The sequence below is a fragment of the Pavona decussata genome, unplaced genomic scaffold (assembly GCF_977016875.1).
Source record: "Pavona decussata unplaced genomic scaffold, jaPavDecu1.1 SCAFFOLD_21, whole genome shotgun sequence".
Classification (NCBI taxonomy): Eukaryota; Metazoa; Cnidaria; class Anthozoa; order Scleractinia; family Agariciidae; genus Pavona; species Pavona decussata.
Window position 1 is genome coordinate 4694391 of NW_028145444.1, and position 27127 is coordinate 4721517.

The following is a 27127-nucleotide window of genomic DNA, read 5'->3' on the forward strand; positions in this document are numbered from 1 at the left end:
GCGTGGGCGCTTGTTTGAAGAAGTACAGTATTAGCTAAGTGCGTCATCACATTTTCATAAAAAATAAGATGATAATGAAGCAACACTAAGCGTTTTCAGTGCACCCTATTTCTGGTCAAAAGTGAGAGAAGTCAAATACATCTGCCACTCTTAATACGTTTTAACTGCTATAATAATAATAATAATAATAATAATAATAATAATAATAATAATAATAATAATAATTGATATTTAAACAGGGTGATCCCTTCAGTCGCAGGACTGGTATCAACGGGAGGGCTGATACAGTTCCTCCAATTAGTGTCCACATCCAACCTATTTCAGGGGTTTGTGGAAGAATTGCTTCCCAACACCTTTTTCAGTTCTATGTGACTAAGTCTCTTAATTCTCAAGCAGACTGAGCTGTTTTCTAACTTTGTTCGATCATGACTTTTTCAAGAGAAAATAGATAATCATCAGTACTATCAGTTCTTGGCTATAAGTTAATAACACCCACGCGGGTGTTTTGGCCAGTGCCGAGATCGCTTTACCAATCATCGTTTCACCCGCAGTTTATAACATCTCTGTACATTACCATCAGATGTCATTATACAGTCGATAAATTTAGGGGCTTCATAGCCCAGTTGGCTGGGACACTAGCATCTGCTTAAAAGGCAAACAGAAGGAAAGTGAAAGCTCGATGAAGGCTCAAACATTTTCTGAGCTCTAGTCATCTTCATTATTATCATCACTGCGTTGTTCACATTCTGACCTATTCATGCAGAACAACACATAGGACTTACATTTATATGTGCCTTATCAAAACCGGAAAAGGGTGGTCGAGGGCGCGCTCTAAATGTCAAGTATTTCAGAAGGCCTGCACCTTTCAAAAGTTCTCATTTCACTAGACCCTGAAAACCTGCAGCAGCAGTTTGTTTTTTAGGGCTAGGAACATTGTTCTGTTTTTCGTTCTTTTTGAGGCGTTGCAAACGGTGCAGGTCGCCATTGACAGCTACTTAAATTTGGGACGACTTAGTTCATTAAAGTACTAAGTAGCTTGATAAGACATTGCAAATATTACCCTCATGCCAATACAGTAGACTAGGTAACAGAGTTTGGTTTTAATGCGACAACAGGTTGCTGTACAACTGGACTAGGACTGGAAACTCTGAAATTACTGTCAGTCCCGTTGGTTCGACAGAAGAGGAAAAGTTCCCGTTTTCTTATCTTATTTACTATATTCGTCCTGTCGTTTTTTTTGTTTTGTTTGTTTGTTTGTTTGTTTGTTATGGACTTTTTAGAGAAAATTTGGGATCAATGACAGCTTGAAGAAAGAAATCACTTTTCATTTTTTTTATTTACAAGTAACCAGTAGAAAGGAGAAAAATTCGTTATTCCCACGGCGTACAAACGTGCTTTTAGCTGGCGCATCAGGGCTACAGAATGTCAGCAAGGAATAATCGTCAAATTAATGCACCAACATCAAAACCAATAAGGACGCGTAAAATACCCAAATAGCGCCTCTAAAGTTCTCCGAAAATCGACAAGGCAAATAAAGTGTAACTGAGCGAGTTGGAGTCACATGATCATCTGCCAAACAGATAATAAAAGTAATGCCATTATGAAAGAAATGAGATGTTATGCCCCACCTTGTTACTTTAAGATGCCAGCTTGCAAATTAATCGGGATTGTAAAACGATTGACTTTGCGGTAACTTAAAAACATTAAGATTAATTTGCAGTTAAATCCCAACGCATTACTGCATTGAATCCATACATGAAATACCATTGCGTGCTCGTTACTTAACCATAGAACAGAAATCCATTCGTCTCCTTCTGAAGGATGAATACACCAAATGTTTCTTGGAAGGACTCTGAAGACCAAGCTTAACTCGTGGAGGGGTATGTGGTTCGACAATGTCCCACACGTGTGGGTTGGCGACGTCAATAGCCAATAAATTTGCTGCGTCGAGATGACCTGTGTAGATAAATTTGCGGGCAGATTTTGAAAAGAATGGCTCCGCAACAAAGTTTCCGAAAATAATTCTTTCCTGGTAAAAGACAAGGAAATACTTCCCCTCCAAAACACATGTTTTATATATCAGTCATATTAGAAAAAAATAATGTTCTTGTAACAATACTTTAAATTTCTTCAGCAGTTCAAGTTATGCCGGCAGGCTGCCTGCTTTTTTTCACCTTGTGAGCACAGCCTCTATTAACACCCTAAACAGGGACAAGGATACATATCTTCCTTTCCCGTAGAGTATAAGAAACCCACGAACTGATAGCAGGCTGACTCTTTTTGTGTTTGCCGTCAAGTAAACGCTTACTTAAAACTTTTTTTCATCTACAGATCAAGCTAACATTACTTAATCAGGGTCTCTCTGGACCCATGCATTAACTTGAACGTCTTGACAGGTAGCTACCCTATTAATTTAGTAGAATGGGAGGTGCAGTTTGCAATACTTTAAAGGAAGGAAAAGTTGGACATTAGAACTTGCCTGACTTTTGTTTAAAACAGTTTACTACGTAACGACAGGCCTAAAACGTCATTTCCTTTTCACGTAATACTATGGTCAGCCGTTTACGGTTTGCGTCAGTGACTAGCAAATCAGCCACAACAACTACACTTCAAACAGGGGTAAACTGGAAGACAGTTCCCAGGATTCAGTTACAGTTATAGCAAGGATTACTGAGAAGTTCGTCTTTCGCCTTTGCTTATTGCACGAAACAAAATTAATAATAACCTCCACTTTGTGCGCAAATATGCACAATATTTTTCCGTCAACAGAACCTGTTCTGTATTGCCCGAGAACTACTACGAGCTTCGATGAACAGAAATTGTCCAAAGAGAACATTTGAAAAATAGGTCTTTTAACATAGTTACAGCCGTAACTGACATAAAATTGATAAACTGTCTACATTCATTGGGAGACGAAATTAGTTATTCCGTTTGATCAGCACGTTCCAATACCACCATAATTGATTTTTATAGAGTGGTTTTTAACTGAGTGTCGTAAAACCAAAACCTAGGTAATTACTCTGGCCAATCACAGCAGAAGTACATGTAAACGGCATAATGAGTCGATAAGAACTCGAATCTTTTACATGTAATCAGCAACAAGCGCGGGGAAACGCGTGCGAGCACGTCACGATTGGCTTCGATTTTGCTCTTGATTGGTCGTGAAAGTGACGCGAATTTTGCCAGCTAATCACAGAGCACAGTAAAGAAAAACCAAAGAAAACATTAAGTTACTTTTGACAATCAACTGAAAACCATTTTAAAATTATCCACGTTATAAAATCATGGAACTCTTTTTAAGCACATTGGTGGCAATATTGAAGTTGTAAGCCCTTCCTTTAGACGACGTGTAAGGTACTTACCAGCATTTGTCGCGAAGTCCATGGCGTAAATTCCATCATTATTGCAAATATTTTTGTCTCCACCTAAACAGTCAATCATACATGTAATTATTGTGGTCATACTCGGAAAATAATATTTTTGCGACAGTTTCAAATTTTCCTCTGACACCATGAAAAGACCAAAAGAAGGGCTCTATTCAATAGTGTTTTATAATATATGTAACTTACGATACTTGATCGAGATAAAGGTGATATGGATGGTTTACCTTGCATGACAGGGGCGGGTGAGGGGGAGGGATGAAAGAAGGAGATGAGGTGTGTAAGAGGACACGACTAACTCAACACTCTGGATTTTGTTGAAAGGTGTAGACTTTTTCATGTTTCATCAACTTTTCCAAGGACTGGAAATTAATCTGATAAGTACCAACTGTCACTAAAGGAAAGAAGGTGCACAATTCAACATACCTAGAGATAACAGGTGGCGTACAAGGTCACATTTTCCAGATGAGGCAGCAATACATAGTGGAGTATTACCAAGCCAGTTTTTGGAGTTGACTTTGCATCCTAAGAAAAAGTAGAAAGTCAGTACTAGCAGTAAAAAAAAGAGTAGATGAAGACAAACCACAGCATGCCTTTCAGGTCTTCTCCCAGCTTATCCTGGTTGCAAGTTATTGATACAACATCTTCGCAAGTTATCAGTCTCGCTATTAATTCCATACCGCGAATTTTAAAGTTATGTTTAATGGAAAGCGAGGGTATTACAGCAAGCGAAATCAATCCAAACTTTTGGAAACTTTGAATAGTACTACCGGTATTTCAAATACCAGTCCAAAGGTTTGAAGGCTTAACACGGGAGGGAGGAGGGCTCTCATATGAAAGGGGTTGGGATTTTCGTCGTCTCGCTTTAGGGTGTAAGTTCCAGATTTTGGTGTCACTTAAGGTGTTCTGTGCAAAACGCCACTATATTTAGCCATGGAAGTCTCATTTAGGGTTGCACACGAAGAAATATAAAAATATATATTTGACCGTGTTTTAAAATGGTCTCTTTTAGGGGTCTAAAAAAGCTTGGGCCAAACCCAGATTGGTTTCCTTTAGCGGTTTAATTCGAAATTTCCAACAAGCAACCCCACCCGTTTCATATGAGAGCCCAGGCTATGGGGCTTAACAATAAGGCAATTTTAAACTAAGGTAAACAAATTCAAGCAAAAATAATAACAAACCATTTGTTTGAAGAATTTTAAATCCCTCTATTGTATTGCCAAATAGTGTGAATAGTATATGGTATGTTTTAAAAACATTACCTGCTTCAAACAGAGAGGTAATAATGCCATGACTACTTTTGACATTCTGAGTGGCAGAGCAAAAACTGGCAAGATGAAGTGCACTGTCCTCACAAGCAGTGCAAGAATTTATATCTGCACCTGTATCACATGGACAAAAAACATTTACGCATTTACAACGAGCTTTTCAGTTTTTCCACTTGCAGGGCTCACACCAGGACCTTAAGCAACAAAATTCCACTATGACTGCTGTAACTTCCCATTAATATTTAATATTAAAATTCCATGATGTCAAAAAAACTGACAACTACCAATGTTAATGGTGGTAAATGTTTCCAGATGACTGGCAATCAATGGGAACAAGTATTATTACATGTAAATGCTCACTCCAAATAAGAAGTTAAAAATTACAAAATATGTCTGCAAAGTTCCATTTAAGCCAGGTCATCCTGGGAATAAGAATCACTTGTCTGAGAAGAGGTCTGGTGACAAGAATGAGTAAAAAGCCCTAACAGCTGAGTATTCAAAAGGCATTTTCAAGACTAATATTCATTACTGTCAAAGCATGAGTGAACACTAAAGGCCCCAAAAACAGGAGGCTGTTCTTGGACATTTTTCAGTTTCTTCCAAGATATTGGTTAAAATGCTGCTTTAGCCAGGTAACATTTTGACAAGAAAGTTTTTTTGGTGCAAATTGCAACGTTTTTAAATTTTCAGGTCGCTTAAGAAATTCTTGCCCCCAGGCTCTTCATATTATGGCACTGGTCATGTACCTTTATTTAACATGTATGATATAAGACAGCTGTCCCCACTCAAGCAGGCACACTGAGGATTTAATCACACAAAAGGTTAATTAATACTCCTCCACAGATGCAGGAATTTTATTAGAAGCTTGGACTCCTACCACAAAATTTAATGAAAACCTTGCAGATGGAGCTCTCACAAGCATACACCAAGTAGATCAGGAAAAGAGGTCACTTGCAGGTCCTGGGGGATACTTTTGGGAGATTCAAATACAATAATTAATGACTCAGTGATCATCCAAGGGAGAATGGTTGCTTACAATCTGGAATGGTCACTCAGGAAGATTCAACATAATAGATATACACGCGTCTTATCCTTTTTGTTTGTTCAAAGTCTTTCCTGGCCTTGCTCAGAAATGTTAACATCATAAGTTCTGTAAAATCACCTGCTCCACATATTGGCAGCTCCAGAAAATATCCATACCCACCCCAGGAAAGGTCATTGGAAATTCTGAGGGGGTGGGGGTATCAAAAGCCAACATTTTTAAAGGAAAGTATGGAGCTAAACTGAAATTTCTGGAGGGGTGAGGGGGGCTCAAACTAAAAAACCTTCCATGGGGGAGGTAGGGATATTTTCTGGAACAACACATTGAACGAGTTTATGACATCTATTTAAACAAACATTTGTCCTCAAGTCAAAACTCACCAAAAACAAAGTTAACCCAGAATCTGACTTAGGGTGTTTGCTGTTCACATCAATATTATGTTTCTCTATAAGGGATATAATATCTGCAGTAATTTCAGGCTTTTGAGCATTCTGCAAATATTAAAATAAAAAAGAGTTTATTGTTTCAAATATTACTATTGTACCAGTAGATTATTTTGTCAAATGTTATAAATAATAATTAAAATTATTATTAAAGTAAGTCGGTTTCAGACAGTCACTGCTTGACTGCTCTCCATAAACTTACCCTAATTGTACAACAAAATGAAAAAATCAGGAAAAAACTTTTTAACCAAAACTCCATTGAGGAATTTTAAGGACGGACCACGTGCCTACTATTGTTACTGCGCATACGTTCTGCGCATCTGGAGATACTCGGGTTTCCTATGGGTGGTGCCTACTAATACCGGGATATTTTTGCATGGTTTAAAACTATGCGGAGAAAGTAGAACTTAGCACGTGAGTTTGGTATCCAAAAAGAAGCAACAATTATTCTAAAAAGCAGGAAAATACAAAGTAACGTATGGCACTTTTTTCCAAATTTAAGCTTTATTATCTCTGAAAAATGCATGGTTACCCCCAATTTTCTTTTGGGATTTCAATAGCCGCTACTAAGATATGCTTTTCCCGCATAGTCCTAAACCGCGCAAAAATACTTCTCTATTAGTAGGCACCGTCCTTAAAATAAATATTAGAATACAATGTACACAAGTCATTTAAAAAGGTGTTGTATTCTTTTAACAATTAATCAAAAGGAAGTAAAAAATCTCTGGGCAAAAACTGTTTTTATTACCAAACCACCTTTAGTTAACTAACTGCAAATTCATCTGATCTCGGTTGTCGAGGAAGCCATTTCCTATTTATTTTTAAAACTAACGGTCAATGTGTAATGTACCGTTATTCTCTTCTTTCCCAGCTTAATAGATAAAAATAGATAAAATAAAATAAAAATAAATGATCATACCTTGATCATTTTAAATAATCTTGACAGAAAAAAATTGTCTTTGTTGGGCTTGACCTCAACCTCCTTGCCTGAAAATAGAAGATGCGAAAATCTCTGAATTTAAATCACCAGTTTTAAAAAACAATTATTCTCGATCCACTCTTAAGATCCAACAAAATATTTGTTGCAAATCACATCTACTCTGCACTCCCTTTTCGCTTTCAGACTACTGGTAATCTCCATTTTTGACTAAAAGTAAATCCAAATAATATAACTTCCTTCAAATAGCTCATAATTGTTTCCTCAAGACAACATTACTCAAGCAAGTCAGTTTACTGTCAATATGCATTGTGGCCTGACAGAAATCAACCAAGCATCAATAATAAAATTATTGACTGTTCTTTTGCTTGAATTATGCAAGGAAAAGAAGTAAGGCAATTTTTCGTATTTAAACTCATCAACAATAGATGAGCTTGGGAGCTGGTGCCTAGAAGGTTGGTGGAGCCAGGCAGCAATCAGGCACCGGGAAGGAGGTATCCATGGTAACCCTGCGAGCAGCCACCACCAAGGGCACCGTCACACTGAACCCAATCAGTGGAATACAATTACCAGACACGATACTTACCAAACGGGGGGGGGGGGGGGGGGGGGGAGACAGGGGGGGGGAGGAGCTTGACAAGACGGCAGGCAAAAATGACTTATCTCGCAGGCCAGCAAGCAAGCAAATGCGATGCGAACCATGGGGCGCCCCCCAGCAGAGAATACAAAGGTCGCCCCTGAGCTGTGACAAGAGGCGACCGCTGACCAGCATTGAGCTGACTTTAACCTTGCCTAAATTACATTTAGCCACATTTAAACTCATCAACAATAGATGAGCTTGGGAGCTGGTGCCTAGAAGGTTGGTAAGGCCAGACAGCAATCAGGCACGGGGAAGGAGGTATCCATGGCAACCCTGCGAGCAGCCACCATCACGACCCCCCTGACACTTGGTGCTTGAACAAGGAGGGGCCTGCGACACAGCGGGGGGCAAGGGACCTCCGAATCCAACAATCTCAAGCACCACCCACTTAAACACTATCGGACAGAAAGCCCACAGAATTGCAACGGAATAGACTTACCACGCCACTACCGTCAGTTCGACGGGCAGCAAGAAAGGCACAGCGAATGGCACTCCTAGAGGCCCAAGCCAAGATACACTGGTATGTAAGCACCATCGTGCAACGGACGCCACCACGCAAGAACCAGCAAAATGAACAGCAATCAATGGCGCTGGGCGAACCCTCCGAATTAGAAGCAGGGAGCAAAAGTTGACATTGAGCAGGCCAATTAACTCAAGCTAGAGAATGGGACAAGCCGGCCAGAGCTTCAGGTGGCAAAAATGGCCTATCTCGCAGGCCAGCAAGCAAGCAAATGCGATGCGAACCATGGGGCGCCCCCAAGCAGAGAATACAAAGGTCGCCCCTGAGCCGTGACAAGAGGCGACCGCTGACCAGCATTGAGCTGACTTTAACCTTGCCTAAATTACATTTAACCACATTAAAACCTTAAGGTCAAAAAATAAAAATGGGAGTTTAATTTCACCCGATATCTTAAAGTCTGCATACCCATAGAGTTGATTTGGAGCAGATCAGGTTTCAAGGTAAAAAAATGCACATGTATAATAACCCTCTTGCACCAAGCCCTCCAATTTACTTACGTGTCTTTTGCAGTAGTCTGAAGATGAAGAAGATCATTGTGAATATGAACAAAAGGAGCTTCCATTTTGACGTTATAACAAAGGCCAGACTGCTGAAGAACTTCTCACCATAGCCATCAAGCCTCTGGATTCCTTGGACCATACACTGGCTACCAAGCATCAGCTTACCCAAGGAATGGTTAGTTATTTCCACCAAGAAGGTGTACAGTTCAGAGGCAGTTTTGTGGTAAAGCTCAAGAAAACTGTGAGGGAAGATGACAGATCCAAACATTTTCATACCTGCCAGATCTTCCAATCACAGATTTGGAGAAAGCATTCCACATGCATGTAGTGGACTGGACATTAACCAGTTCTCTGCAAGCCTGAAAGATTGATATAAACCCTTTAACCCTCAAAACATGCTTAATTAAGTTATTTAAAGTGCAAGTTCCAAACTTACAAAGCTTAAGGGGGACTAACCTAACTACAACATGACAGTTGTTAATACTTGGGGATTTTTTAAGGATGGTATTTTGTGATTCGTTGTTTTGTGGTGTTTTATTGGTGAAATGTATGAGGGTAAACAGATGGATTTTAAAAATCATCATAACATGTATGTGACTAGTGCTAGTCTCCAACTGTGCAGCAGAGAGAAAAATCCCTAAAATGCTGAGAAAAAAGGCGTACAGTTCCAATTTCTTTCATGAGTTGGAGACATTACAACGTTACCTTCTTTATAACATGACATCAGCATTTACTGTTTTTGTTACTGAAGAAAATGGGCAAATATGTGTTTTTGACGTCACTTCTAAAAAAATTCAAATTTTGAGAAATCAGTATGTCATGTCTTACACCTTGGCGATCTTTAACTATTGGCACTGTTTTCAATTTTCATGCATGAATTAATGCAGCAGTTTTAGGCAATTTTCTGGTCTGATCATGTGACTTGTCATATATGGTTGTGACTCAAAAAGCTTGAAAAGGATGATAAAAAATTAAAACCAGTCATCTATAGCAGTTAGGGTTTCCAAGATATAACAATTAGGAATTTTCCCATTTTAGACAACAAACTGGAGAGTTCAACAGAACTGAACCGATATGCAAAATGTCTGAAAATATCAACTCCTGGGCTATATACATGTATAGCTAGTGCTGGCTGAGAATTCTTGGCACTATTAAACAAGATACTTGCTGGGAATAGGTTGATTGCATGTTATGTCATGGCGGCCATATTGGTGGTTAGAAACAATAAGATTTTTCTCCTCTGGGAGTTAACTTCCATTTTTATGTGAACCATGTAAGCAAATTTTCTTTTGTTTTGGCACCAACATGGCGGTTTAAAACAGATTTTTGAACATAGGTTTTTGATCAGAAAATAATCCTGGCTTTTAATGATTTAAATAAAGGTATGTAATTTCTTTGGTGACTGTTAAATGTTCACAGGGTCCTGACAAACCACCTTCAGTTTTCACAGTTGCTGGCAATTAATGCATCAGTCAATTGAAACCCCGGCCCCCCAATCCCCAGGACACAGCTGGGAATTTAACATTGTTCCGGGGAAAACACCACATTGTGACGGACATAACATTTAGCATGGTATCATAAGATTTTTCATTAAAATTTTTAAACTGTCAGCACTTTGTAGATTCTGATTTAGTATCAAACTGGCACAGGTGGTTCTTTCAGCACATAAAACCTGTAACTCAATCCATAAAATGAGCTTGATTTAATTATCTATCTAATTAAATTAAACTAAGTCATTTCCCAGTTATGAAACGTTTATGACTGTTTTTGTTTAAAATCACCTAAAAAATAGGAGGGCAAGGGGCTACTTAATGTTCCTTCATGTTAAATCCCCGCTGTTGTCCCCACTTCCAGTCAATGGCCCAGGTCAACCAACATTTTGTTAATTTCCCTGCCCCTCGGGGCCATCGTGTTGTTACATGACCGTTAAATCCTGGCTTTGGCCGCGTTAAATCCCCGCTATGTCCCGGGAGTCGGCGGGCCGGGATTTTAATTGACTGGTGTATAAAGAGGGTCGTACAGGGGTATTTTCGTGATGCGTGATTAGCTGATTTTATTTCCCGTGAAACGTGAATGTAATAAATTATTCTTCGTAATCCGTGACCTGAAGGTTTTGCGTGACCCGTGAAGAGCTTGAAAACGAAATTTTCATTTCTGTGATCCGTGATTTGCCATTTTTTCTGTTCGTGAACCGTGCAAGAGACCCCCCCTGTACGACCCTCTATAAAGGAGCTTTAAAGGGGCACAAATCAATGTGCCGGCTGGAAATACATTTATCCATTTCACTACAAAAGCTACTGCTTGCTGGCAAGAACAATTCTATGGTTAGCTCGCTGGCAGTGAGGAGCGGCTCTTTTTTCCTACGCCAGTTAATTTTTTAAACACAGAGTACTTCACAGCTGCGTGAACGTCATCAAACGTAAGCTTAATGAATTATACAGCCTGGAAAAAATTGTCGTTAGGCGCTCCTGGACAAATATGTCTAATATCAGTTAGCTGTTCGAAGCTGTAGTTAATCATTCAGAAATAAACTTATCTACGTAAGCTTAGTTTAACACAAGGAAAAATACATGCATTCATTAGACGATCGATTAAATAACCTGAATGCAACGTCAAGTTGTCTTAGTAAATTCTGCAATGCAAAGTACAAAAATCGCTGGCGACAGAGAATCAGTGGCAATTCATACTGTAAAGCTAAAATTAGCTTTATCTTACCTTACATTTGAATTGCGACTTTACTATTTCAAAACGACTGCAGAGGAAAGGAAGAGAAAAAAGCACAAATTTGACACAAACGGCCGATTCACGCTGAAAATATTGGTTTGTTGTCGTCAAAATAATTTTCCCGCCAAAAGACGCGGGCGACGAGCCTCGTTTTCAAGATAGTCGGGTTAGAGACTGGGAGAGCAGAAGATTTCAAGATGGCGGACGGCATGACTCAAAGATGAATGAAGTGTTGTAGGAGAATTTTTAGCTCTAATCATGAACATCAGTTGGGCAGGCTGCTATTAAACCGTCTAAGAGAAGCACTGTCTTTAAAGGAGATGGAAGTTGAACAAGAAAAAGCCCCGGTATGTGTTTTTCAGAAATGCCGATGTTGTTTCAATGAGCAAAAATTCAAACGGTTCAAATTCTTTCTAAATTTCGGCACGTGTTTTGGGACAACATTGTGAAAATTGTTATCCGGTCTTCAAGAATACAGTTTGGAATCATGTGAACAGAAGTTTGGTACCGTTTGAAAAAGCATAATAATCACTTCGCTTGATTGGCGAATCTCAAATTTTAGTGTATACAGTACTTTGTTTTACTAGCTACAGTTGTACCCAGAACATATGCATGTCGAATTTGGCCATGATTCCTTTGTTGTTTGAAATTATTCCAATGACATTTTTCCCACATAACTTTTATTCCACCATTAAGACACGTTCTTGTATAAGTGGTAATTGATATACAGTCAAAGCACTCATAAGCGATTAAAAGCTGAAACAATAGAAGCTGGTCACTTACCAGAGCCTAAGGTTTCTACCTCGGTCTCAGGGTGACACTCTTGATCCAACCGTCAATCATCTTGAGTTTTAGATTCAAGATCTTAATCTACGCACATTATTAGGCAGTGCTATATTACTGTAAATGTGATTTTAAACTTTTATTAAAAAGTTGTCGTAATACATATCAGAATCTTAAAGCGGTCGCTTACAAGAACTTAAAAACAAAGGAAAAGACCAGTTGGTACAGCTGTAATTCCCAAAAGTGGTTGCAGTTGCTTATGGGAGCAGTCGCTTACGAGAGCTTTTGATTACAGAGTTTAGTAACAATTCAAACGGGGTGTCACAATGGTGATCGTAACTAGAGTTGGTCACTAATGAGAGTGGTCGCAAGGAGAGCTTCGACTGTACTTACATGAGAAACAGTCGTTCGCACTCGTTTTGAAGGAACTAGTACTTGCTGAAAAACAGCCCTTACTAATACCATTCAGAGTGTTAAGTTCCCACTCTATATAAGTATACTAAAAAGATATATGTTATAAGAATAGAACTTAAAAAAAAAAAATATTTGTTATGTTACATGTACATGCAAATGAAAATACTACCAAATTTTCCGAGCAGTAGAATAGAATAGATAATTAAACATTTTCAAAACAATCACCCAATATCTTAGTTTGGAAGAGATGTTTTGGACACTTCAGTATCCATTGTCAGTTCAAGGATGTTTACAATTATTTTTTGCTATATATAAAACAAACAACAAGGAAGTGTTAATAATAAATTTTAGAAACAATAGCTAATTATGAATAACGTGATGCAGATACAAATCTGTGAGATAATATGTCCAGAAATGCACGCTAATGAAATTCATGAACTGTATGTTAGTCAGACATCACAAGGTTTCCCCTAGCCTTAATTTTTACTAAAACACCCATAATTCTGTCAAACATGAAGTCATATGAAAACAACAAAAAGGCCTGTATTATATGAAGTACTCGAATTCAGGGTTAGGTGCATTTCTGGACATAAGTGAAATCTGTGAAATGTTACAAATTAGTGTAAGCCAAGTCCAAGATTGAAAAACAATCCCAGAACATAGATTCTTGAGGTGCAAGGGAACCCCAATAGTGATGAAGATTCTATTCAGAGAACTACAAGTCATTAATGGGTTCATGTGTTTTGTAATCTTGACTTCAGCCAGAGGAAAGACAGCAGTTCAAGCTTGAAAAAGACTCCGAGTTAAGGCTTGAGATTCCTGAGGGGAAAGGAAAAGCAGAACTTGTGGTAAGCAAAATTATTCTCTAAAATATTACTAACCTCATTTTCTCAGTCCATAAGTTTTCCCCCATTGATTTATGGCCCACGCGCTTCACGCTTGGGCCATAAATGAATGGGAAAAAATTTGGTCAGGAACATACAGTACAGACCTCTAACTTGGTTAGTAAGAGGTATTTATGTATCTGTTATTGTTATTATTAAGGTTAAAGTTAAGGTTTTTATTATTATGCAACATTTCAATGGTTTACAACAAAAGGAAATTACAATATATAAGAAAAGTTATTGTTGTCAGTCCTTTAAGCATATATTTACACTGCATTTGCACCAATGCTGACAGACCTAATTAGCACTGAGGACTCCTGTTAAGTTACTGTAGTTTTTCCGGCCCAAAAGCAGTCTTCCACTTGGTATAACTTGTACAATTTAGAAGAAATCCGATAAGAGTTCTACCACATACAATTTCCTACTGAAGTGGGATGCTTTATTTTGCATGCTTCCAGGATCAGGCTAATAACCACTTTCACTGTCATCAATGATGACAGCCATTAACAAATTGCTATCTTCTCATTGGATTACCAAGATTTTGAACATGTTTTGTCAGGTTATATTGTACTTTCGGTTTGTCTTCCCATTTACACTTGTACAATGTAGCTCCTTCAAGGTCAAGGCGAAGTGTTTGGAACAGAGCTTATCAAGAACAAGAAGTTTACATTCAATGCTGGATCAAAGATTGCTGTCTTCACCTGGCATGGCTGTACTGTGGAAATATCCTTTTGCATAAGTTTATGAATCCTTGATTCTGTGATTCATCATAACTATAACAAAATTCTTGAATCTGAAAGGTTATCAGCAGCCATGATTTGAGGATTAATAGGACAGTGTACACCTCATGCCTGGGGTAATTGGACAGTATGCGTCATTTGCGTGCACGGTAATTAAATCTATCTCGAAACTTAACTCAACTGTTGTCCTGTATTTATTCACCAAAAAGTTAAACTGTTAGCTTTTTTCTCAAATTTTGTTAGAGTATAAATAATAAATTTTGGTAACAGGACTTTGTGTTGTCCAATTCTGTCTGTAATTTCATACTTGTGATTAAACAAATTGGATGAGCACACTCTTGTATGATTACAATACAGACTGAATTGGACTCCACTGACAGTCCTTCATGTATTAATTATTAATTAAAAGACAGTAAAAGTAAAAAATCGAGTTGCAGTTGAGCATCTGTATCTCATTTGTGTAGGTGGCTTTCCTTTTCTGGAAAAGTAATAAGCTATTTCTTGTTGACATAGCATTTTGTTCAAAAATTAAATATGCAACAAAGTTTCTTACATGACAGCCAGTCTCTGTGTCAAAATAGGGCTTATTTGGAGCAATTTGGATTTGAAGGAAAAAAAGTAGTTTTCGTCTCTCTTGCCAAAAACCTGCCAATTATGAAATGATGACTTAGACTGAAACATTAAGCACTGTATCTAGAATACATTTTTAAAAGAAAGAATAGTGGCTAGCAATTCTAACCATGGTACAATGTAAACAAAGGCCATGAATCACTTGGGGAAGAAAGATTTGATATGTACAATTCACATTCATCAGAGTGAAAAAGTGTTTGTTCCTTAACCAATTTTAAATTTCTGGTCCCCCGGAGTGGTCGTATGTCTCAAAGGAAACTCCAATGGTTATGTATCTCAATCTTCATATGGCTCTGGAGCAAATGAGACAAAAAGCTGAAAATTCTGAATCTGAGATTGGTCCTAGGGTAAGTATTAAGAAAAAAAAATGTACAATGATCCTGAATTTCAATGCCACTGATTTTAGCCATATTACATACGTTTGAAAATCCCACGTAGGCATTTTAAGGCAGGATCTAGAACTACAGTACTGTAGGCCGCTAGGCAAATGAGTGTTTGTGCGAGTTTAAATTTGAGCATGAAACCCTTTTCACCGAAGATTAGGCTCAAAATTTAAAGTAGCCATTTTTCTAGCCAGCCTCTGGCACTTACATGTAGTAAGTAACTCTGTAAGGGGAGTCAAATTACCCTCTTCCCCAAAACTGGTTGGAGTAATCGGGAAGAAGTTCAAGTAATGCGAACTGATGTGATGTTTTCTTTGGTATTGCTGCCATGGTTTCGTAAAGTCCCTAAATATAACATGCAACAATGTTTTGAAACACTGAACATTACGGTATAATTATTTTCCAGGTACTGGTCGTTGGTCCAGTAGATGTTGGTAAATCCACCCTTTGTCAGTTGATGTTGAATTATGCTGTTAGGATGGGCAGGAGGCCTGTGTTTATTGATCTTGATGTGGGACAAGTAAGAGGCTTGTTATTTGCAATGAAATCTCATTTTAATAATTATTTAATTTTTTTTTTTTTTGAGAAGACAGTAGAAAATTACATGACATGTCATGTCAAATTAGTGTAGGTTAGTGCAAACAGCATTGCAACATAGTTTACATTTTTCCCTAACACTTGTATTAAAGTAACATGTCTTCTTTTTAACATTAGGGAGGGTGGGTGAACACTGGGTAGGTATTTTAAGGTATTTAAAGGAGCCTTTTAAAATATCTCAAATAGACCCACCAAAAAGAGATGTAGTGTTTCTTCTATAAGTACATGAACAGGGTACCACTTTCTATGGAAGGTAGTACCTAATTTCTGGAAGAATCCAAACTAAAAAGACCTTAGGATTCAATGTTTTCCAAAAACCCTAATAACCTGATGATTTGTTTTAGTACATTCAGCAGAGAATGCACAATTCGTGTGAACTGAATTATCAAGTACCACACGCAAAACAAAATTTTATTATTATTTAAAACATTCGTTTTACTATTAATAGGACAGTCTATCCATTCTGGAACAAACTACCAAATTATGGGCATAAAAAGTGTGGACTGACACTTTTAAAAGGAGCTTTTAGACTTTCCCAATAACAAAACACTTTCTTATAATCCCCCAAGTGGTGGGGATGTAAGTTGTTAACTTCTCTTTAAATCAACTTAATATGTAATTATATGCTAATTTATTTCTATTAAAGTTATCATTTTAAATACTTTTAGTTGGGGGCTGAATATCAATTTGGGTATCATCCTGTTTTCTGCTCCAGTTGCTGATGCTTAGGATATTCTTATTTTATTATTTTAATTTTCTATGTATTACAGTAATTGCAACGAATCCAATAAAGTCAATAAAGTATTTATACCATAAAGCTAAAAAAAATAAAAAACAAAACTACTGCGAGTTAGTTTTGAGTACATTCATGTGTGGTTGTAGCTTCAACCATAACCAGTCATTTGAGAGTGCACATAACACTGATTAAAATATTATAAATTTGTTTGCACCCTTTCTTCACTTGCTGACTGTTGTTGGGGTTTTGTTATTCCTAATCAGGGGTACGTAGGAATTCCTGGCTCCATGGGTAAGTGAAAATTTGTTTTCAAGCCATTTATAGTCATATGTACAGCACTTGTAACATATGGTTAATAGTTGTACAATTCAGGGAGTTAGCAAGCAAGTAATTTCAAATCAGTTACATGTAAGTGTGTAAGTACAAGCCAGGACAGTTTAAAAAATTACAAGTTAGCATAATTCCGCAGGGCTGAATTGTATGACATGAAGTCAACTACCTGTAGTTATCAATAATTGCTATGCTAACTTGTAACTTGTAACTTATTAATCATAGTAAAAAAATTAAATCAATGTTTTGTAGTCTATAGTATGTTAACCTTTTTTCTTCTTTAATCTTAAAATATCTGGGATAAATTATTCATTTGATATTTTTCCTTAATTTGTAAACAGTGTAGAAACAAAAAAAAGTGTGCTTGAAGCACCTGAACAGTGAAGGCATCTAATTAAAAACTTGTAATTAAAAGACCTTATTCACTTCATTGTTTTGTTGCCCCGGCCCATTACAGATCATGTGACATCTCTTTTAGAATAATTGGTTATATTCACACTGGCATGCATTCTTTACTTCCAGAATGATTCTCTCGAGAATAAGACATGTTTTGTAATCGGCAATTAGCATTAAGAGTGAATAAGGTCTATTGGACAGCTAGTTGTTCTTAGAGACTGGACACTATTGGTGCAGAGAAACAATCAGAATTGACTGTTTTATTATACAGTCAACTCCCTTTATTGCGGACACCCTCGGGACCACGAGTTAGTGTCCTTAATAGCGAGAGTCCGTGATAGTGGGAATTATTTCAGTCAAACGTCTGTAATTTATTTTGCCGGGGATTTAGCTGCACTATGTATTATCTGGGTGGACTCCATAATAGCAAGGTGTACGCAAGGCGAGAGTTGACTGTAATTAGTTTGTGTGAACACTTATACCTGGGTAGATACAGATACATGTTCCAAGATTGACGCCACCTCGGGTATATTGTATTTCTCATATTGCTAAAACGTATGTGTCGTGGTTTTGGGTTTGCAAATGATACTGGTATTTTCAGACCAGTTTAATTTTTCGTTTGTCTCTTACTACAATATGAAACAAATTAAATTAAGGGAATAAAACTCAAACTTGCTTGAAAACTTTTAAACCAGAATCAAAATTATTTAAATCACAACATGTACAGCTACATGTACATTGTATGGCTTATATACAGCATTTTGGGTGATAGGAAGAGAAATTCCTTGACCACCCCCACCCCAACCTCCAGTTGGTCAACGCTGTTTGAGGGAGACGGAAAGAAAGATACACCCACTTTGTCGGATAAGACAAAGTGGGTAACAATGTTCAAAAGGAATCTAATTAATGCAAAACCACTGTATACTCTTGAGTATGGGTGATCCAACAAATTTCATTTACTAGCTGTAAGGATCACTCTTCTTTGCTTTTTGTTTTAAAAACAGGTGCACTTCTGATTGAAAGGCCTGCTGACATTGAAGAAGGTGAGATAACATATTTAAGTTTATCTATCGTAATCTACAGTACCGTGCAAATGTAAGTTGACAGTCTCGACTCGAAACTCGATCCTCGATCCTCGAAGCTATCGAGAATCGAGTATCGAGGTTCGAGGCTCGAGTTTCGAGTATCGAGTATCGAGACGCTCGAAGAATTTTTCGAGGATCTCGATGGCAGCTTTCGAGGAAACGATTAATTTCTCGAACCTCAAACAATAAGAGAGAACAAAGGCGATTTTCCCATGGCTCTTGCATGTGGTCTGTTTTTTTAGTTTGGTCGGAAGTTGAAGTAATTCAAATCAGCGGCAGTGAGTGTTCGATAAATCTGTTTCGGCGCGTTTCTTCCTTCCGCGTATTATTTAAAACACATCCGTTCGTCGTTGTTGTGAAATTAAAACATGCTTAAATTTTTTTCATATGCTACATTAAGTCTTTTTAATCAAACTTCAAACTCGACGAAGCGAGCTTAAAACTACGAGATTGCGGCTTTTTCGCGGAATGTAACACGATCGCTTCTGAAATATCTTCGCTGCGCAAGATAATACTTGATTGTATTTGAATCCTTCGAATGAAAACTTCGAAAAAAGCATTTCCTTATGTAAAAACGCACAACATTTACGGTAGATTCGGCAAGGAACCGGGGAAACTTCGACGTGGCCGTTCGCTTGCCTTTGAGCAGACTTCGAAAGCCGCTGCGAATGTTTACATTTGCGGCCAAGCGTTACAAATTTGCATAAATATTACGCAGATCATCTCAAAAGGCAAATTATGTCACGTTTTCTTCATTTTCTATCAACTGTTGATTGTAACCGTGTCCTCCTCTGACAGATGACTGGATTACTTGTTTACTAAACCCTTAACAGTGAAGGAAGCGAAACTAAAAGATGGCGACTTTTTTGGCCGCTGTTTCACAATTCACAAGCTGAAAATGGAAACGCGCGATCGCTTTTAGCCTCGCTAAGTAGTACGCTGCACATAATTATGCTTGATTGTCCTTTAATCTTTCGAATCAAAACTTCAAAAACAGCATTTCCTTGATTAAAAACGCACGATACTTTCGGTTGTAATCAGCAAGGAACCGAGAAAACGCTCGGAGAGCTAACTCTTTCCAGCTCGAGCATACACGTGCGCACATCGCTCCAACAAAAACGCAAACACAGTTGGCCGTCTCGCGGAGTTGGTTCCTGTAAAAAGGAACTGAACTGTGACCTCGGATAAGACGTGTGAAAAACTAATCACGCGAGAAGTTCTTTGTTTCCCTGCCTCGAAACTCGATGCACTCGACTCGATACTCGATGCACTCGACTCGAGCCTCGATACTCGAAGCTTTCGAGTTTCGAGGATCGAGTCGCGAAGTTCGAGTTTCGAGGGACTGTCAACTTACATTTGCACGGCATGCACCTTGGGCCACAAACAAAACTTGTAGTACATGTTCCCTTTTGTCAATTAGAGGCATCAGCAAAAAAAACCACAATAAAATAGCTAGAGTAATTTTCTTTGAATAAATTGAAAGCCACATGCAGGACTCGGACACTTTTGAGCAAAACAGAAAATCAGCCTAAAATTGTTAATATGCTCTCAGCCTTTCAATTCTTAGTGTTCACAATTTTCTTATAAATTAGTTTCAGCAACAACAAGGATACATGCATGTCACCTGGAAAGGTGTGAAAATATTTCTGTTAAGTACTTTAATAATTTTGTGATAAATAATTTTAGACATTTTTGGGTGAAAAGATAATTATTGGCAAGGATTTTGTTTAAATAGGGTTTTCATGTACTTCTCAGGTTACATTCTGGGCCATTGACCTTTTTTTAAAATCCATTTTTAGGCTAAAAAGACTTTTTTTTGGTCTTTGGTCCTTGAAATCCCATGAAAATATTTTTGTGGCCCATGCATCCTGCAAAACAAAATTTCGTGGCTTTGTTGAGGCCATGAATTTTCCAGGAAAAAAAGGAGCACATACATGTATTTTGTGGCCCATAAATGTCTTGGAAAGAAACTTTCATGGGCCATGAAAATGGTTAAATTAAGAGATCCTGCAATTCCTGAGTTATTTTCCAACCTCCCAATAACTAAATAAAATAACATACTTTTTACCTCCCCTCTTGGTGTATAATAACCAAGACCATCTTTGAAACATACTCCAATGTAATGGGTTACTACCCTTCTGACAGCCCTGGTTGTTACCAGACATTAGCATTGCCTGGTAGCGCAATATAATTATGTCAATAAACATGCATTAATTAATTTGTTGTTTGTTGTTGAACAGGATTTCCATTGCAGGCTCCATTGGTTTATCATTATGGTCATCTATCACCTGGACCCAATGAAAAGCTGTACAACAAAATATCAAGTAAAATAGCTGAAGTCACGAAACAGAGGTTTGAAAAGAACAAGAAAGGTCAGTTCATACATGTATATTATTGTATGAATATTACACTGCATGTGCTGTACTTTCTTGAACAATATTAATCCTCCATTTGTCACTAGTAATTATTAATAAACAGTGTGGATGGTTTGTTTTACTGTAGCACGAGCAAGTGGCTGTGTTATCAATACCTGTGGCTGGGTGACTGGAACTGGCTACAGAATCCTGGTTCATGCAGCAGAAGCATTTGAAGGTCAGCATCCACATTTATGCTATACATACATAGTTTGTCAACTCTTCCTTTTACAGACCCCTGTCTGAATATGATTGTTCTTAAAAAAATAATAATAATTTATTCATAATAACACATGCAGTTACACTTGACTGATAAAAAAGAAGGAAAAAAAAACATTAAAAGATGCACTAATAATTATGGTAACTTTTTTCAAGATTGTTGGTTTGCACTGGGCATGTTCCTGACCTGTTCAAGCTCCTTTTAATTAATTTTTTTAAAAATAATTACACGTGTTGTATGTACAGGGAAATAATCATTATCTTGTTCACTCTTTCAATAATATTATTTATTGTTACACATCAATAATGCAAACAACTTTGTTTTGTATTGCAGTGAATGTAATAGTTGTTCTTGATCAGGAAAGGGTCTACAATGATCTCAAGAAACAGTTCGGCAGCAAAGTTCAAATTGTACATCTTCCTAAGTCTGGTGGGGTGAGGAGACGTTTTTCTTACTCTTTTTTAATTAGCACTCTGACTTGATCTTGCAAAATCTCATCTTGATGTAACATCAAATTTTTATAATCATTAAATAAATATAATTATATGACCAAAAGTATTTTCACCTCCATTTACATGTGTGGCACATGGATGACATGCTTCTGTTTGAAATTATATACATGTATGGTTTTCGATTGAATATCATAAAACTGAAACCATTAGTAATAACTCTAACCATCACAGCAGACTGATATACTTAACACAATGAACCAATTAGAACTTTAAGCAAAGTGAAGAAACTGCTTCAAGCTGGGGAAAACATTTACAAGCAAGTCACAATTGGTTTGATTTTATTTCAAATTGGTTATGAAAATGGTTTGAGCTTTTTATCCAATTGTGACCACACACAGGAAAACGTACACTAACGCTTATCCGTTAAACGGCCGAAAGCGTTAGTCGTCCGTTAGTCATCCATTAGTCATCTGTTAGTTATCCGTTAGTAACCCGTTAAAGGTTTCATGAAAACCGTCAGTACTGCGTTTAAAAGCGTTAGTCGTTAGTTTGGAACCATTAGAACAGTTCATGTATCGGTTATTGCAGAGCTAAGTATTAATTAATAATGGTAATTGAACTGAGTGGAGTGCAATTTGCCGTTGGTCTGAAATCATATGCGTGATTTCAAAATCGAATGAGCGCACAGCGCGAGTTCGATTTGAAATCACAAGCATGATTTCAGACGAAAATTGCAAGACACAAAGTTCAATTACCACTTTATTACACCTATTTTGAAATCACAGAGTTTTATTGTCAATATTACATTCTATTTTTGTTACTTCATTTCCATTTTGATGGGCTAAAGAAAGGATGCGATTTAGGGCATAAAATGGTGCTATTTAGGAATAAATCACACTGTTGAGAACCAATCAGATTGCAAGGATCACCAAAATGAGAGTAATAAAAAATAATATTTTGGTTTTATCGACTTAGTTGATCAGGTAATTTGGCCACCATAATTTGAGAGAATTGAGAGCTGATGTTCCAAGCATCGAAACATCTGCTCAAAACATATGTTTGCGGATCTGTTTACGGGGGTCAAATTACCTTATCACCTCAGTTGATAAAACCAAATACTCATTTCCACTAACCCACCAATGCAGTACTACAGTTTCTGGAAAAACTAATTCCCTTATATAATTATATCTAAGTGTTGATTTAAGCAAAACCAAAGCAAACATGAAATTGCGTTCAACACTCAATTAAAAACCACTCTGTAACAAAATTAAAAGTGAGCAAAATTGTATGAACATCTGTTTTGTTTGTTGGCTGAGAATTTTTGGAATGTTTTAAGTAATGTTTAAAACACGACTAGCACTGTTTTATGGGGATTTAAAACCACGAGGTACAGCCGAGTGGTTTTAAGCCCGATAAAACTCGTGCTGTGAGTTTTTTGAATGGCTTCAAAAACATTCCTGGAAAAGCGTGTCAAGAGAGTTCATAACAATGATGCTTTTGTCAATGTTGGAAATTACATGTGGCATACGAGAAAAACATTGAACACCGCATACTAATAAGGAGAAGGTTTTATCAGGTTTTAAAACTACTGCACATGATGTTTTATCCACCATTCGATAGGGCAATGGATGTATGAATTATTAATGAGTTTTTGAAATATTTATATTTGTTGTGTTGATTAGGTGGTAGTAAGAAGCCAAGAGACCAGGCGGAGTACCAGGGATGATAGAGTAAGAGCATATTTTTATGGGAAGAAGATGAATTTCTTTCCACACAGCTTTGAAGTAAAGTTTGCAGACATCAAGATTTTTAAAATAGGGGGTAAGTTACATAATTATTTAAACTAAACAAAGTTGAGGTTTTCAGTTTGTTATCAAGCCAGTAATTACAATATCCACAGCATGAATGTCCAGTGTTATTCCTGGTAGTCATTCCTTGGTGGAATGGGGTAAAGAGGGTTATTGTAAAGTGTGTTATACAATGAAACCACCTGATGCCTGTCACCTTTCACTAACCAATCTTTAAGTCCAGATTAATTATAACAACTCTTCAAACATTATCCCTCCACACCATTGCTCATTCCACACCAGTTCATGTACATATGTAGATAAAACAGTAATTACATGTAGGATTATTACTACTCCTCCCTTGTGTCTCTTCCAGGTGAGAAAACTTTAATAAAGGAAATACAGTATAGGGCTGCCATTTTACATTAGCAGCTGAAAACCAGCTGTTATGGCCATATGCATTTTTCTATAATTTGTATCATTGTTATGCGCGGGTGAGCATTTCTGTATAAAACCCACGCATTATTATTATTATTATTATTATTATTATTATTATTATTATTATTATTATTATTATTATTATTATTATTATTATTATTATTATTATAGGCCATCAGCTACGGTATATTGAAAGTAACCAGCTTGGCTTATAGATGAAGAGATACGGTACTTGTAACAGGCCTGAAGAAAATCCAATTCTGTTTAATACACTTTATTCCTTGTGCAGTAAGCTGCCTTATCTGAACAGCCCTGCAGTAGATGGTAACCATCTTGTTATTGACTTGTTTTTATCTTTTCAGCTCCAGCTGTCCCTGATTCATGTCTACCACTGGGAATGGCTCCAGAGCAGAATGAAACCAAACTTGTCGCAGTTCAGCCAGGTAAATGAAACTACCGGTACATGGTATTCATTTACTTTGTTTGGTTTTGAAGCAGTTGGTGTTTTTCACATACCCGTTTTAAGTGGGTTTTTGTTGTTGTTGTTGTTGTTGTTGTTTTTTTTTAGGGGGGGGGGTGTAAAATTAATTAATTTTAAATTATCTGTGAATGTGAGAGTGTGATTAGGTACTGTTCATTTATGTGAAAATCTGTAAAATGTTACTTTGTCTGAAAGTTAACTCAAACTTAAAATAATGTAATAAATACACTTCTTTTTTGTTGTTGTTCTTAATTCCAATTTATTTTTGACAAACTTTAAAATACCATTATTTTGCAAAACCTTCTTCCACGTGGTAATTATACTTTACTACTATACTACAGTAATAAAACTTGCATTTACTTGGTCTGCCTCGATTACATGTAGCTCTTAAGCTACTTGCAGTCCAGTCTTTCTATTATTACTTAAGTTTGCAGTTAAAATTTTACTGAATAAACCTGTAATAATATAATGTCATTGTGCTGATTATCATCTTGGTGTTGACAGGCCGTGACTTGAAGCACTGTGTGTTAGCTCTGAGTGCAGCTGAATCTTTAGAAGAAGACCTGGTCACAACAAACACAATTGGCTTTGTTGTTGTGTGAGTTTTTCCCTTTGCTTTTTTTTTTTTTTTTTTTTTTTTGCACTGAGACATATGCTGCTGAATGTCGCCATGACAGATTGCTGATATCACTGGTTATTTCACCTTGACTATTGTCATTTGCAAAACTGTTTAAAGATTATCTTTGCATGTTGTCCTTCAGTAGCATTTTGAAAATAACTTAGCCACTACTGTCTAACCAGATTAATTGACACGCAATGGTGACTTTGTTCATCCTTGCCCAGGGCACTTTGAATTGATGAGAACTGTGGTCAAAGAACTTTTAATTAAATACTTTACATGTAGTTCAAATGAATGTGTTATTCATGTACATCCTGCACTAAGTTGGAACAGGATGTAGACCTTCAGTTTTGTGATATAATCATTTGTTTTGTCTGTCTTTCAGTAATGATGTTGATTTAGATCGCCAGATGATGGTAGTGCTTTCTCCTGCTCCAAGACCTTTGCCAAGAAAATTCTTTCTACTCAGTGATGTCAAATTTATGGACTTCAAGTGAATATTTATTAATAAGTTCTCATCATGTCAGCATCCCAAGTCAGAACACTTGTGCTAGACGAACATTGCCTGCAAGCTGTGATAAGACATTTGAGATTATACAATGTACATTTACATCCACATGCAAGATTCATTGCTACATTACATTACATTACATTCCTACGATACCATAGACAGAAATTTGTGCTGTGACATGTCTTTACGAGCAGACATGTTTGAACAAATTTCACGACCCATTTTACCAAGCTTTACTTTACATGTAGGCCTGCTGGCACAAGTTTTATAAAACATTAATTAACAGATTTTTATCCCAGTCAAATTCATAATTTGGTTATACAGTGTATGTGTCCGCAGCAGGAAGTTTTATGAAACTCATCTTTGGCTTTTGGAAAATTGGATTATGCCTATTCCAGAATTAAAATTTCAACAAGTCATGATAATATACCCTTTTATTTTCATTGCTAATTTTATTACTAACAAAATCAGAATAAAGTTCATTGTGTCAAAAAACATTGCAGCAATTATTATGAATGTTATTTTAAACGATACAAAGCCAAAGACAAGCAAGGGTGAGAATTGGTGAAAGCAAAGGCATTGTAATGTCTGGCAAAGAGATTTCTTTGAGTGTCTTCAATACTACACCATCATTGTGCAGTTCCAGAAATATCCCAGAAATATCCATACCCCCCCCCCCCCCCCCACGGAAGGTCAATGGAAATTCCGAGGGGGAGAGGGGCTAATAGACGGAAATTTCAGAGGGGTTGGGGGGTGTTCCTATGAAGAATTTTCCCCAGAGGGTAATTGGCTGACAAGATAAGCCCACATAAGTGAGACAATTACACAAGAATCAATGACAGCTGCAAATTATGCATGAAAATCTTACACTGTATGCATGTCAAGTAAGAATTTTGAAACTTCAAGTGAGTTCAACTGAAATTAAGCGAGAGAATGTCAGAATCATCATTGAGTATAACAATTAACACCATAAACATGATTTGGCTGTTTTCACAATTTTACATTAATCAGTGACTTTATTGTGCTAGTGGATCCATTTTGGATTAGTAACAAAATTTGCATGGATAGCCCCTTTGTTCACACTGTACCTGCTATCCAGACCACCTATGCATTCAAGATCTATACCTGCTTCAGAAGCAGAGACAATTTTGGATGCATACCAGTGTAAAATCCATAACGGTAAGGTGTGCACACCTCAGAAACTTATGTATGTTACAACCATGCTAAGGTGTCAGGGGTACATGTACAACCTGTTTAAAACTGTCGGTGCTTTTAGGTGCAGAGCTGATGCTTCCATGCCCTAGCTTACAAATGAAGGCAACTACAAGTCGATATTACATTCCATTGACTTTTTTTTCTGACTTTGTGACGCTTGCCTCTATGATAGTGTACTGATTGACATTCGAATCCTAGCAGTACGCAGGATGTTTGTCCCATGAACCTAGTTTAAAGCCTTAGCTCCCATGAGTCTCCTGTAGCTCAGTGGTAGAGCATCCAAACTAGTAATCAGAAGGTCTTAGGTTTGACTATAAGGAAAACTCAGATTTTCCTGCAAGAGTTTTTTCGAGATTTTTTTCAAGTATGCCTGTGTCACTGACTGAAAAAAAAAAATACATCTATCTTCATTTCTTTCACATATTCCACTCCTGATTACTCAAGTTCTAGCATTTTGCAGGATGTTTGTCACATGAACCTTCATGTTTAAACCCTCTCACTCCCAAGAGTGTCATTAATGGCACAAGAAGTCATTACACACCCAATATTGGGTCAATT

At 37.2% G+C, this 27127-nt stretch overlaps 2 protein-coding genes and 1 long non-coding RNA gene across 3 annotated transcripts; 2 read left to right on the forward strand and 1 right to left on the reverse strand.

Annotated features, from left to right (window-relative positions):
- The first annotated feature begins 192 nt into the window (after nt 1-192).
- Nucleotides 193-1599, forward strand: LOC146486356 (uncharacterized). The gene is made up of 2 exons (XR_014860390.1): nt 193-582; nt 624-1599. It is a non-coding gene; the product is annotated as an uncharacterized LOC146486356 (long non-coding RNA).
- On the reverse strand, nt 1318-11588 carry LOC146486357 (uncharacterized). The gene is made up of 9 exons (XM_085100618.1): nt 11446-11588; nt 8728-9089; nt 7053-7120; nt 6071-6181; nt 5395-5446; nt 4643-4762; nt 3807-3905; nt 3363-3425; nt 1318-1956 (listed from the first exon to the last, which is right to left on the reverse strand). The coding sequence occupies exons 2-9, from the start codon at nt 9002-9004 to the stop codon at nt 1778-1780; spliced, it is 969 nt and encodes a 322-aa protein (XP_084956744.1). The 5' UTR covers nt 9005-9089; nt 11446-11588; the 3' UTR covers nt 1318-1777.
- Nucleotides 11589-11621: 33 nt separating this feature from the next.
- On the forward strand, nt 11622-26265 carry LOC146486358 (protein CLP1 homolog). Its single transcript, XM_085100538.1, has 14 exons — nt 11622-11801; nt 13413-13499; nt 14145-14256; nt 15122-15252; nt 15695-15808; nt 16885-16912; nt 18352-18390; nt 20673-20804; nt 20935-21024; nt 21400-21500; nt 23201-23339; nt 24106-24186; nt 24729-24822; nt 25229-26265. Exons 1-14 carry the CDS (start codon nt 11679-11681, stop codon nt 25338-25340), a joined length of 1383 nt encoding a protein of 460 aa, XP_084956664.1. The 5' UTR covers nt 11622-11678; the 3' UTR covers nt 25341-26265.
- Nucleotides 26266-27127: the final 862 nt, after the last annotated feature.

Coding starts and splice junctions, on each gene's coding strand:
- LOC146486358 (XM_085100538.1), top strand. CDS start 11,679: ATGAAGTGTTGTAGGAGAATTTTTAGCTCTAATCATGAACATCAGTTG. Junction 21,501..23,200: donor ATCTTCCTAAGTCTGGTGGG/GTGAGGAGACGT, acceptor TGTGTTGATTAG/GTGGTAGTAAGAAGCCAAGA. Junction 23,340..24,105: donor CAAGATTTTTAAAATAGGGG/GTAAGTTACATA, acceptor TTATCTTTTCAG/CTCCAGCTGTCCCTGATTCA.
- LOC146486357 (XM_085100618.1), bottom strand. CDS start 9,004: ATGAAAATGTTTGGATCTGTCATCTTCCCTCACAGTTTTCTTGAGCTT. Junction 7,121..8,727: donor CAGACTACTGCAAAAGACAC/GTAAGTAAATTG, acceptor TTCTATTTTCAG/GCAAGGAGGTTGAGGTCAAG. Junction 3,906..4,642: donor TACCTCTCTGTTTGAAGCAG/GTAATGTTTTTA, acceptor ACTTTTTCTTAG/GATGCAAAGTCAACTCCAAA.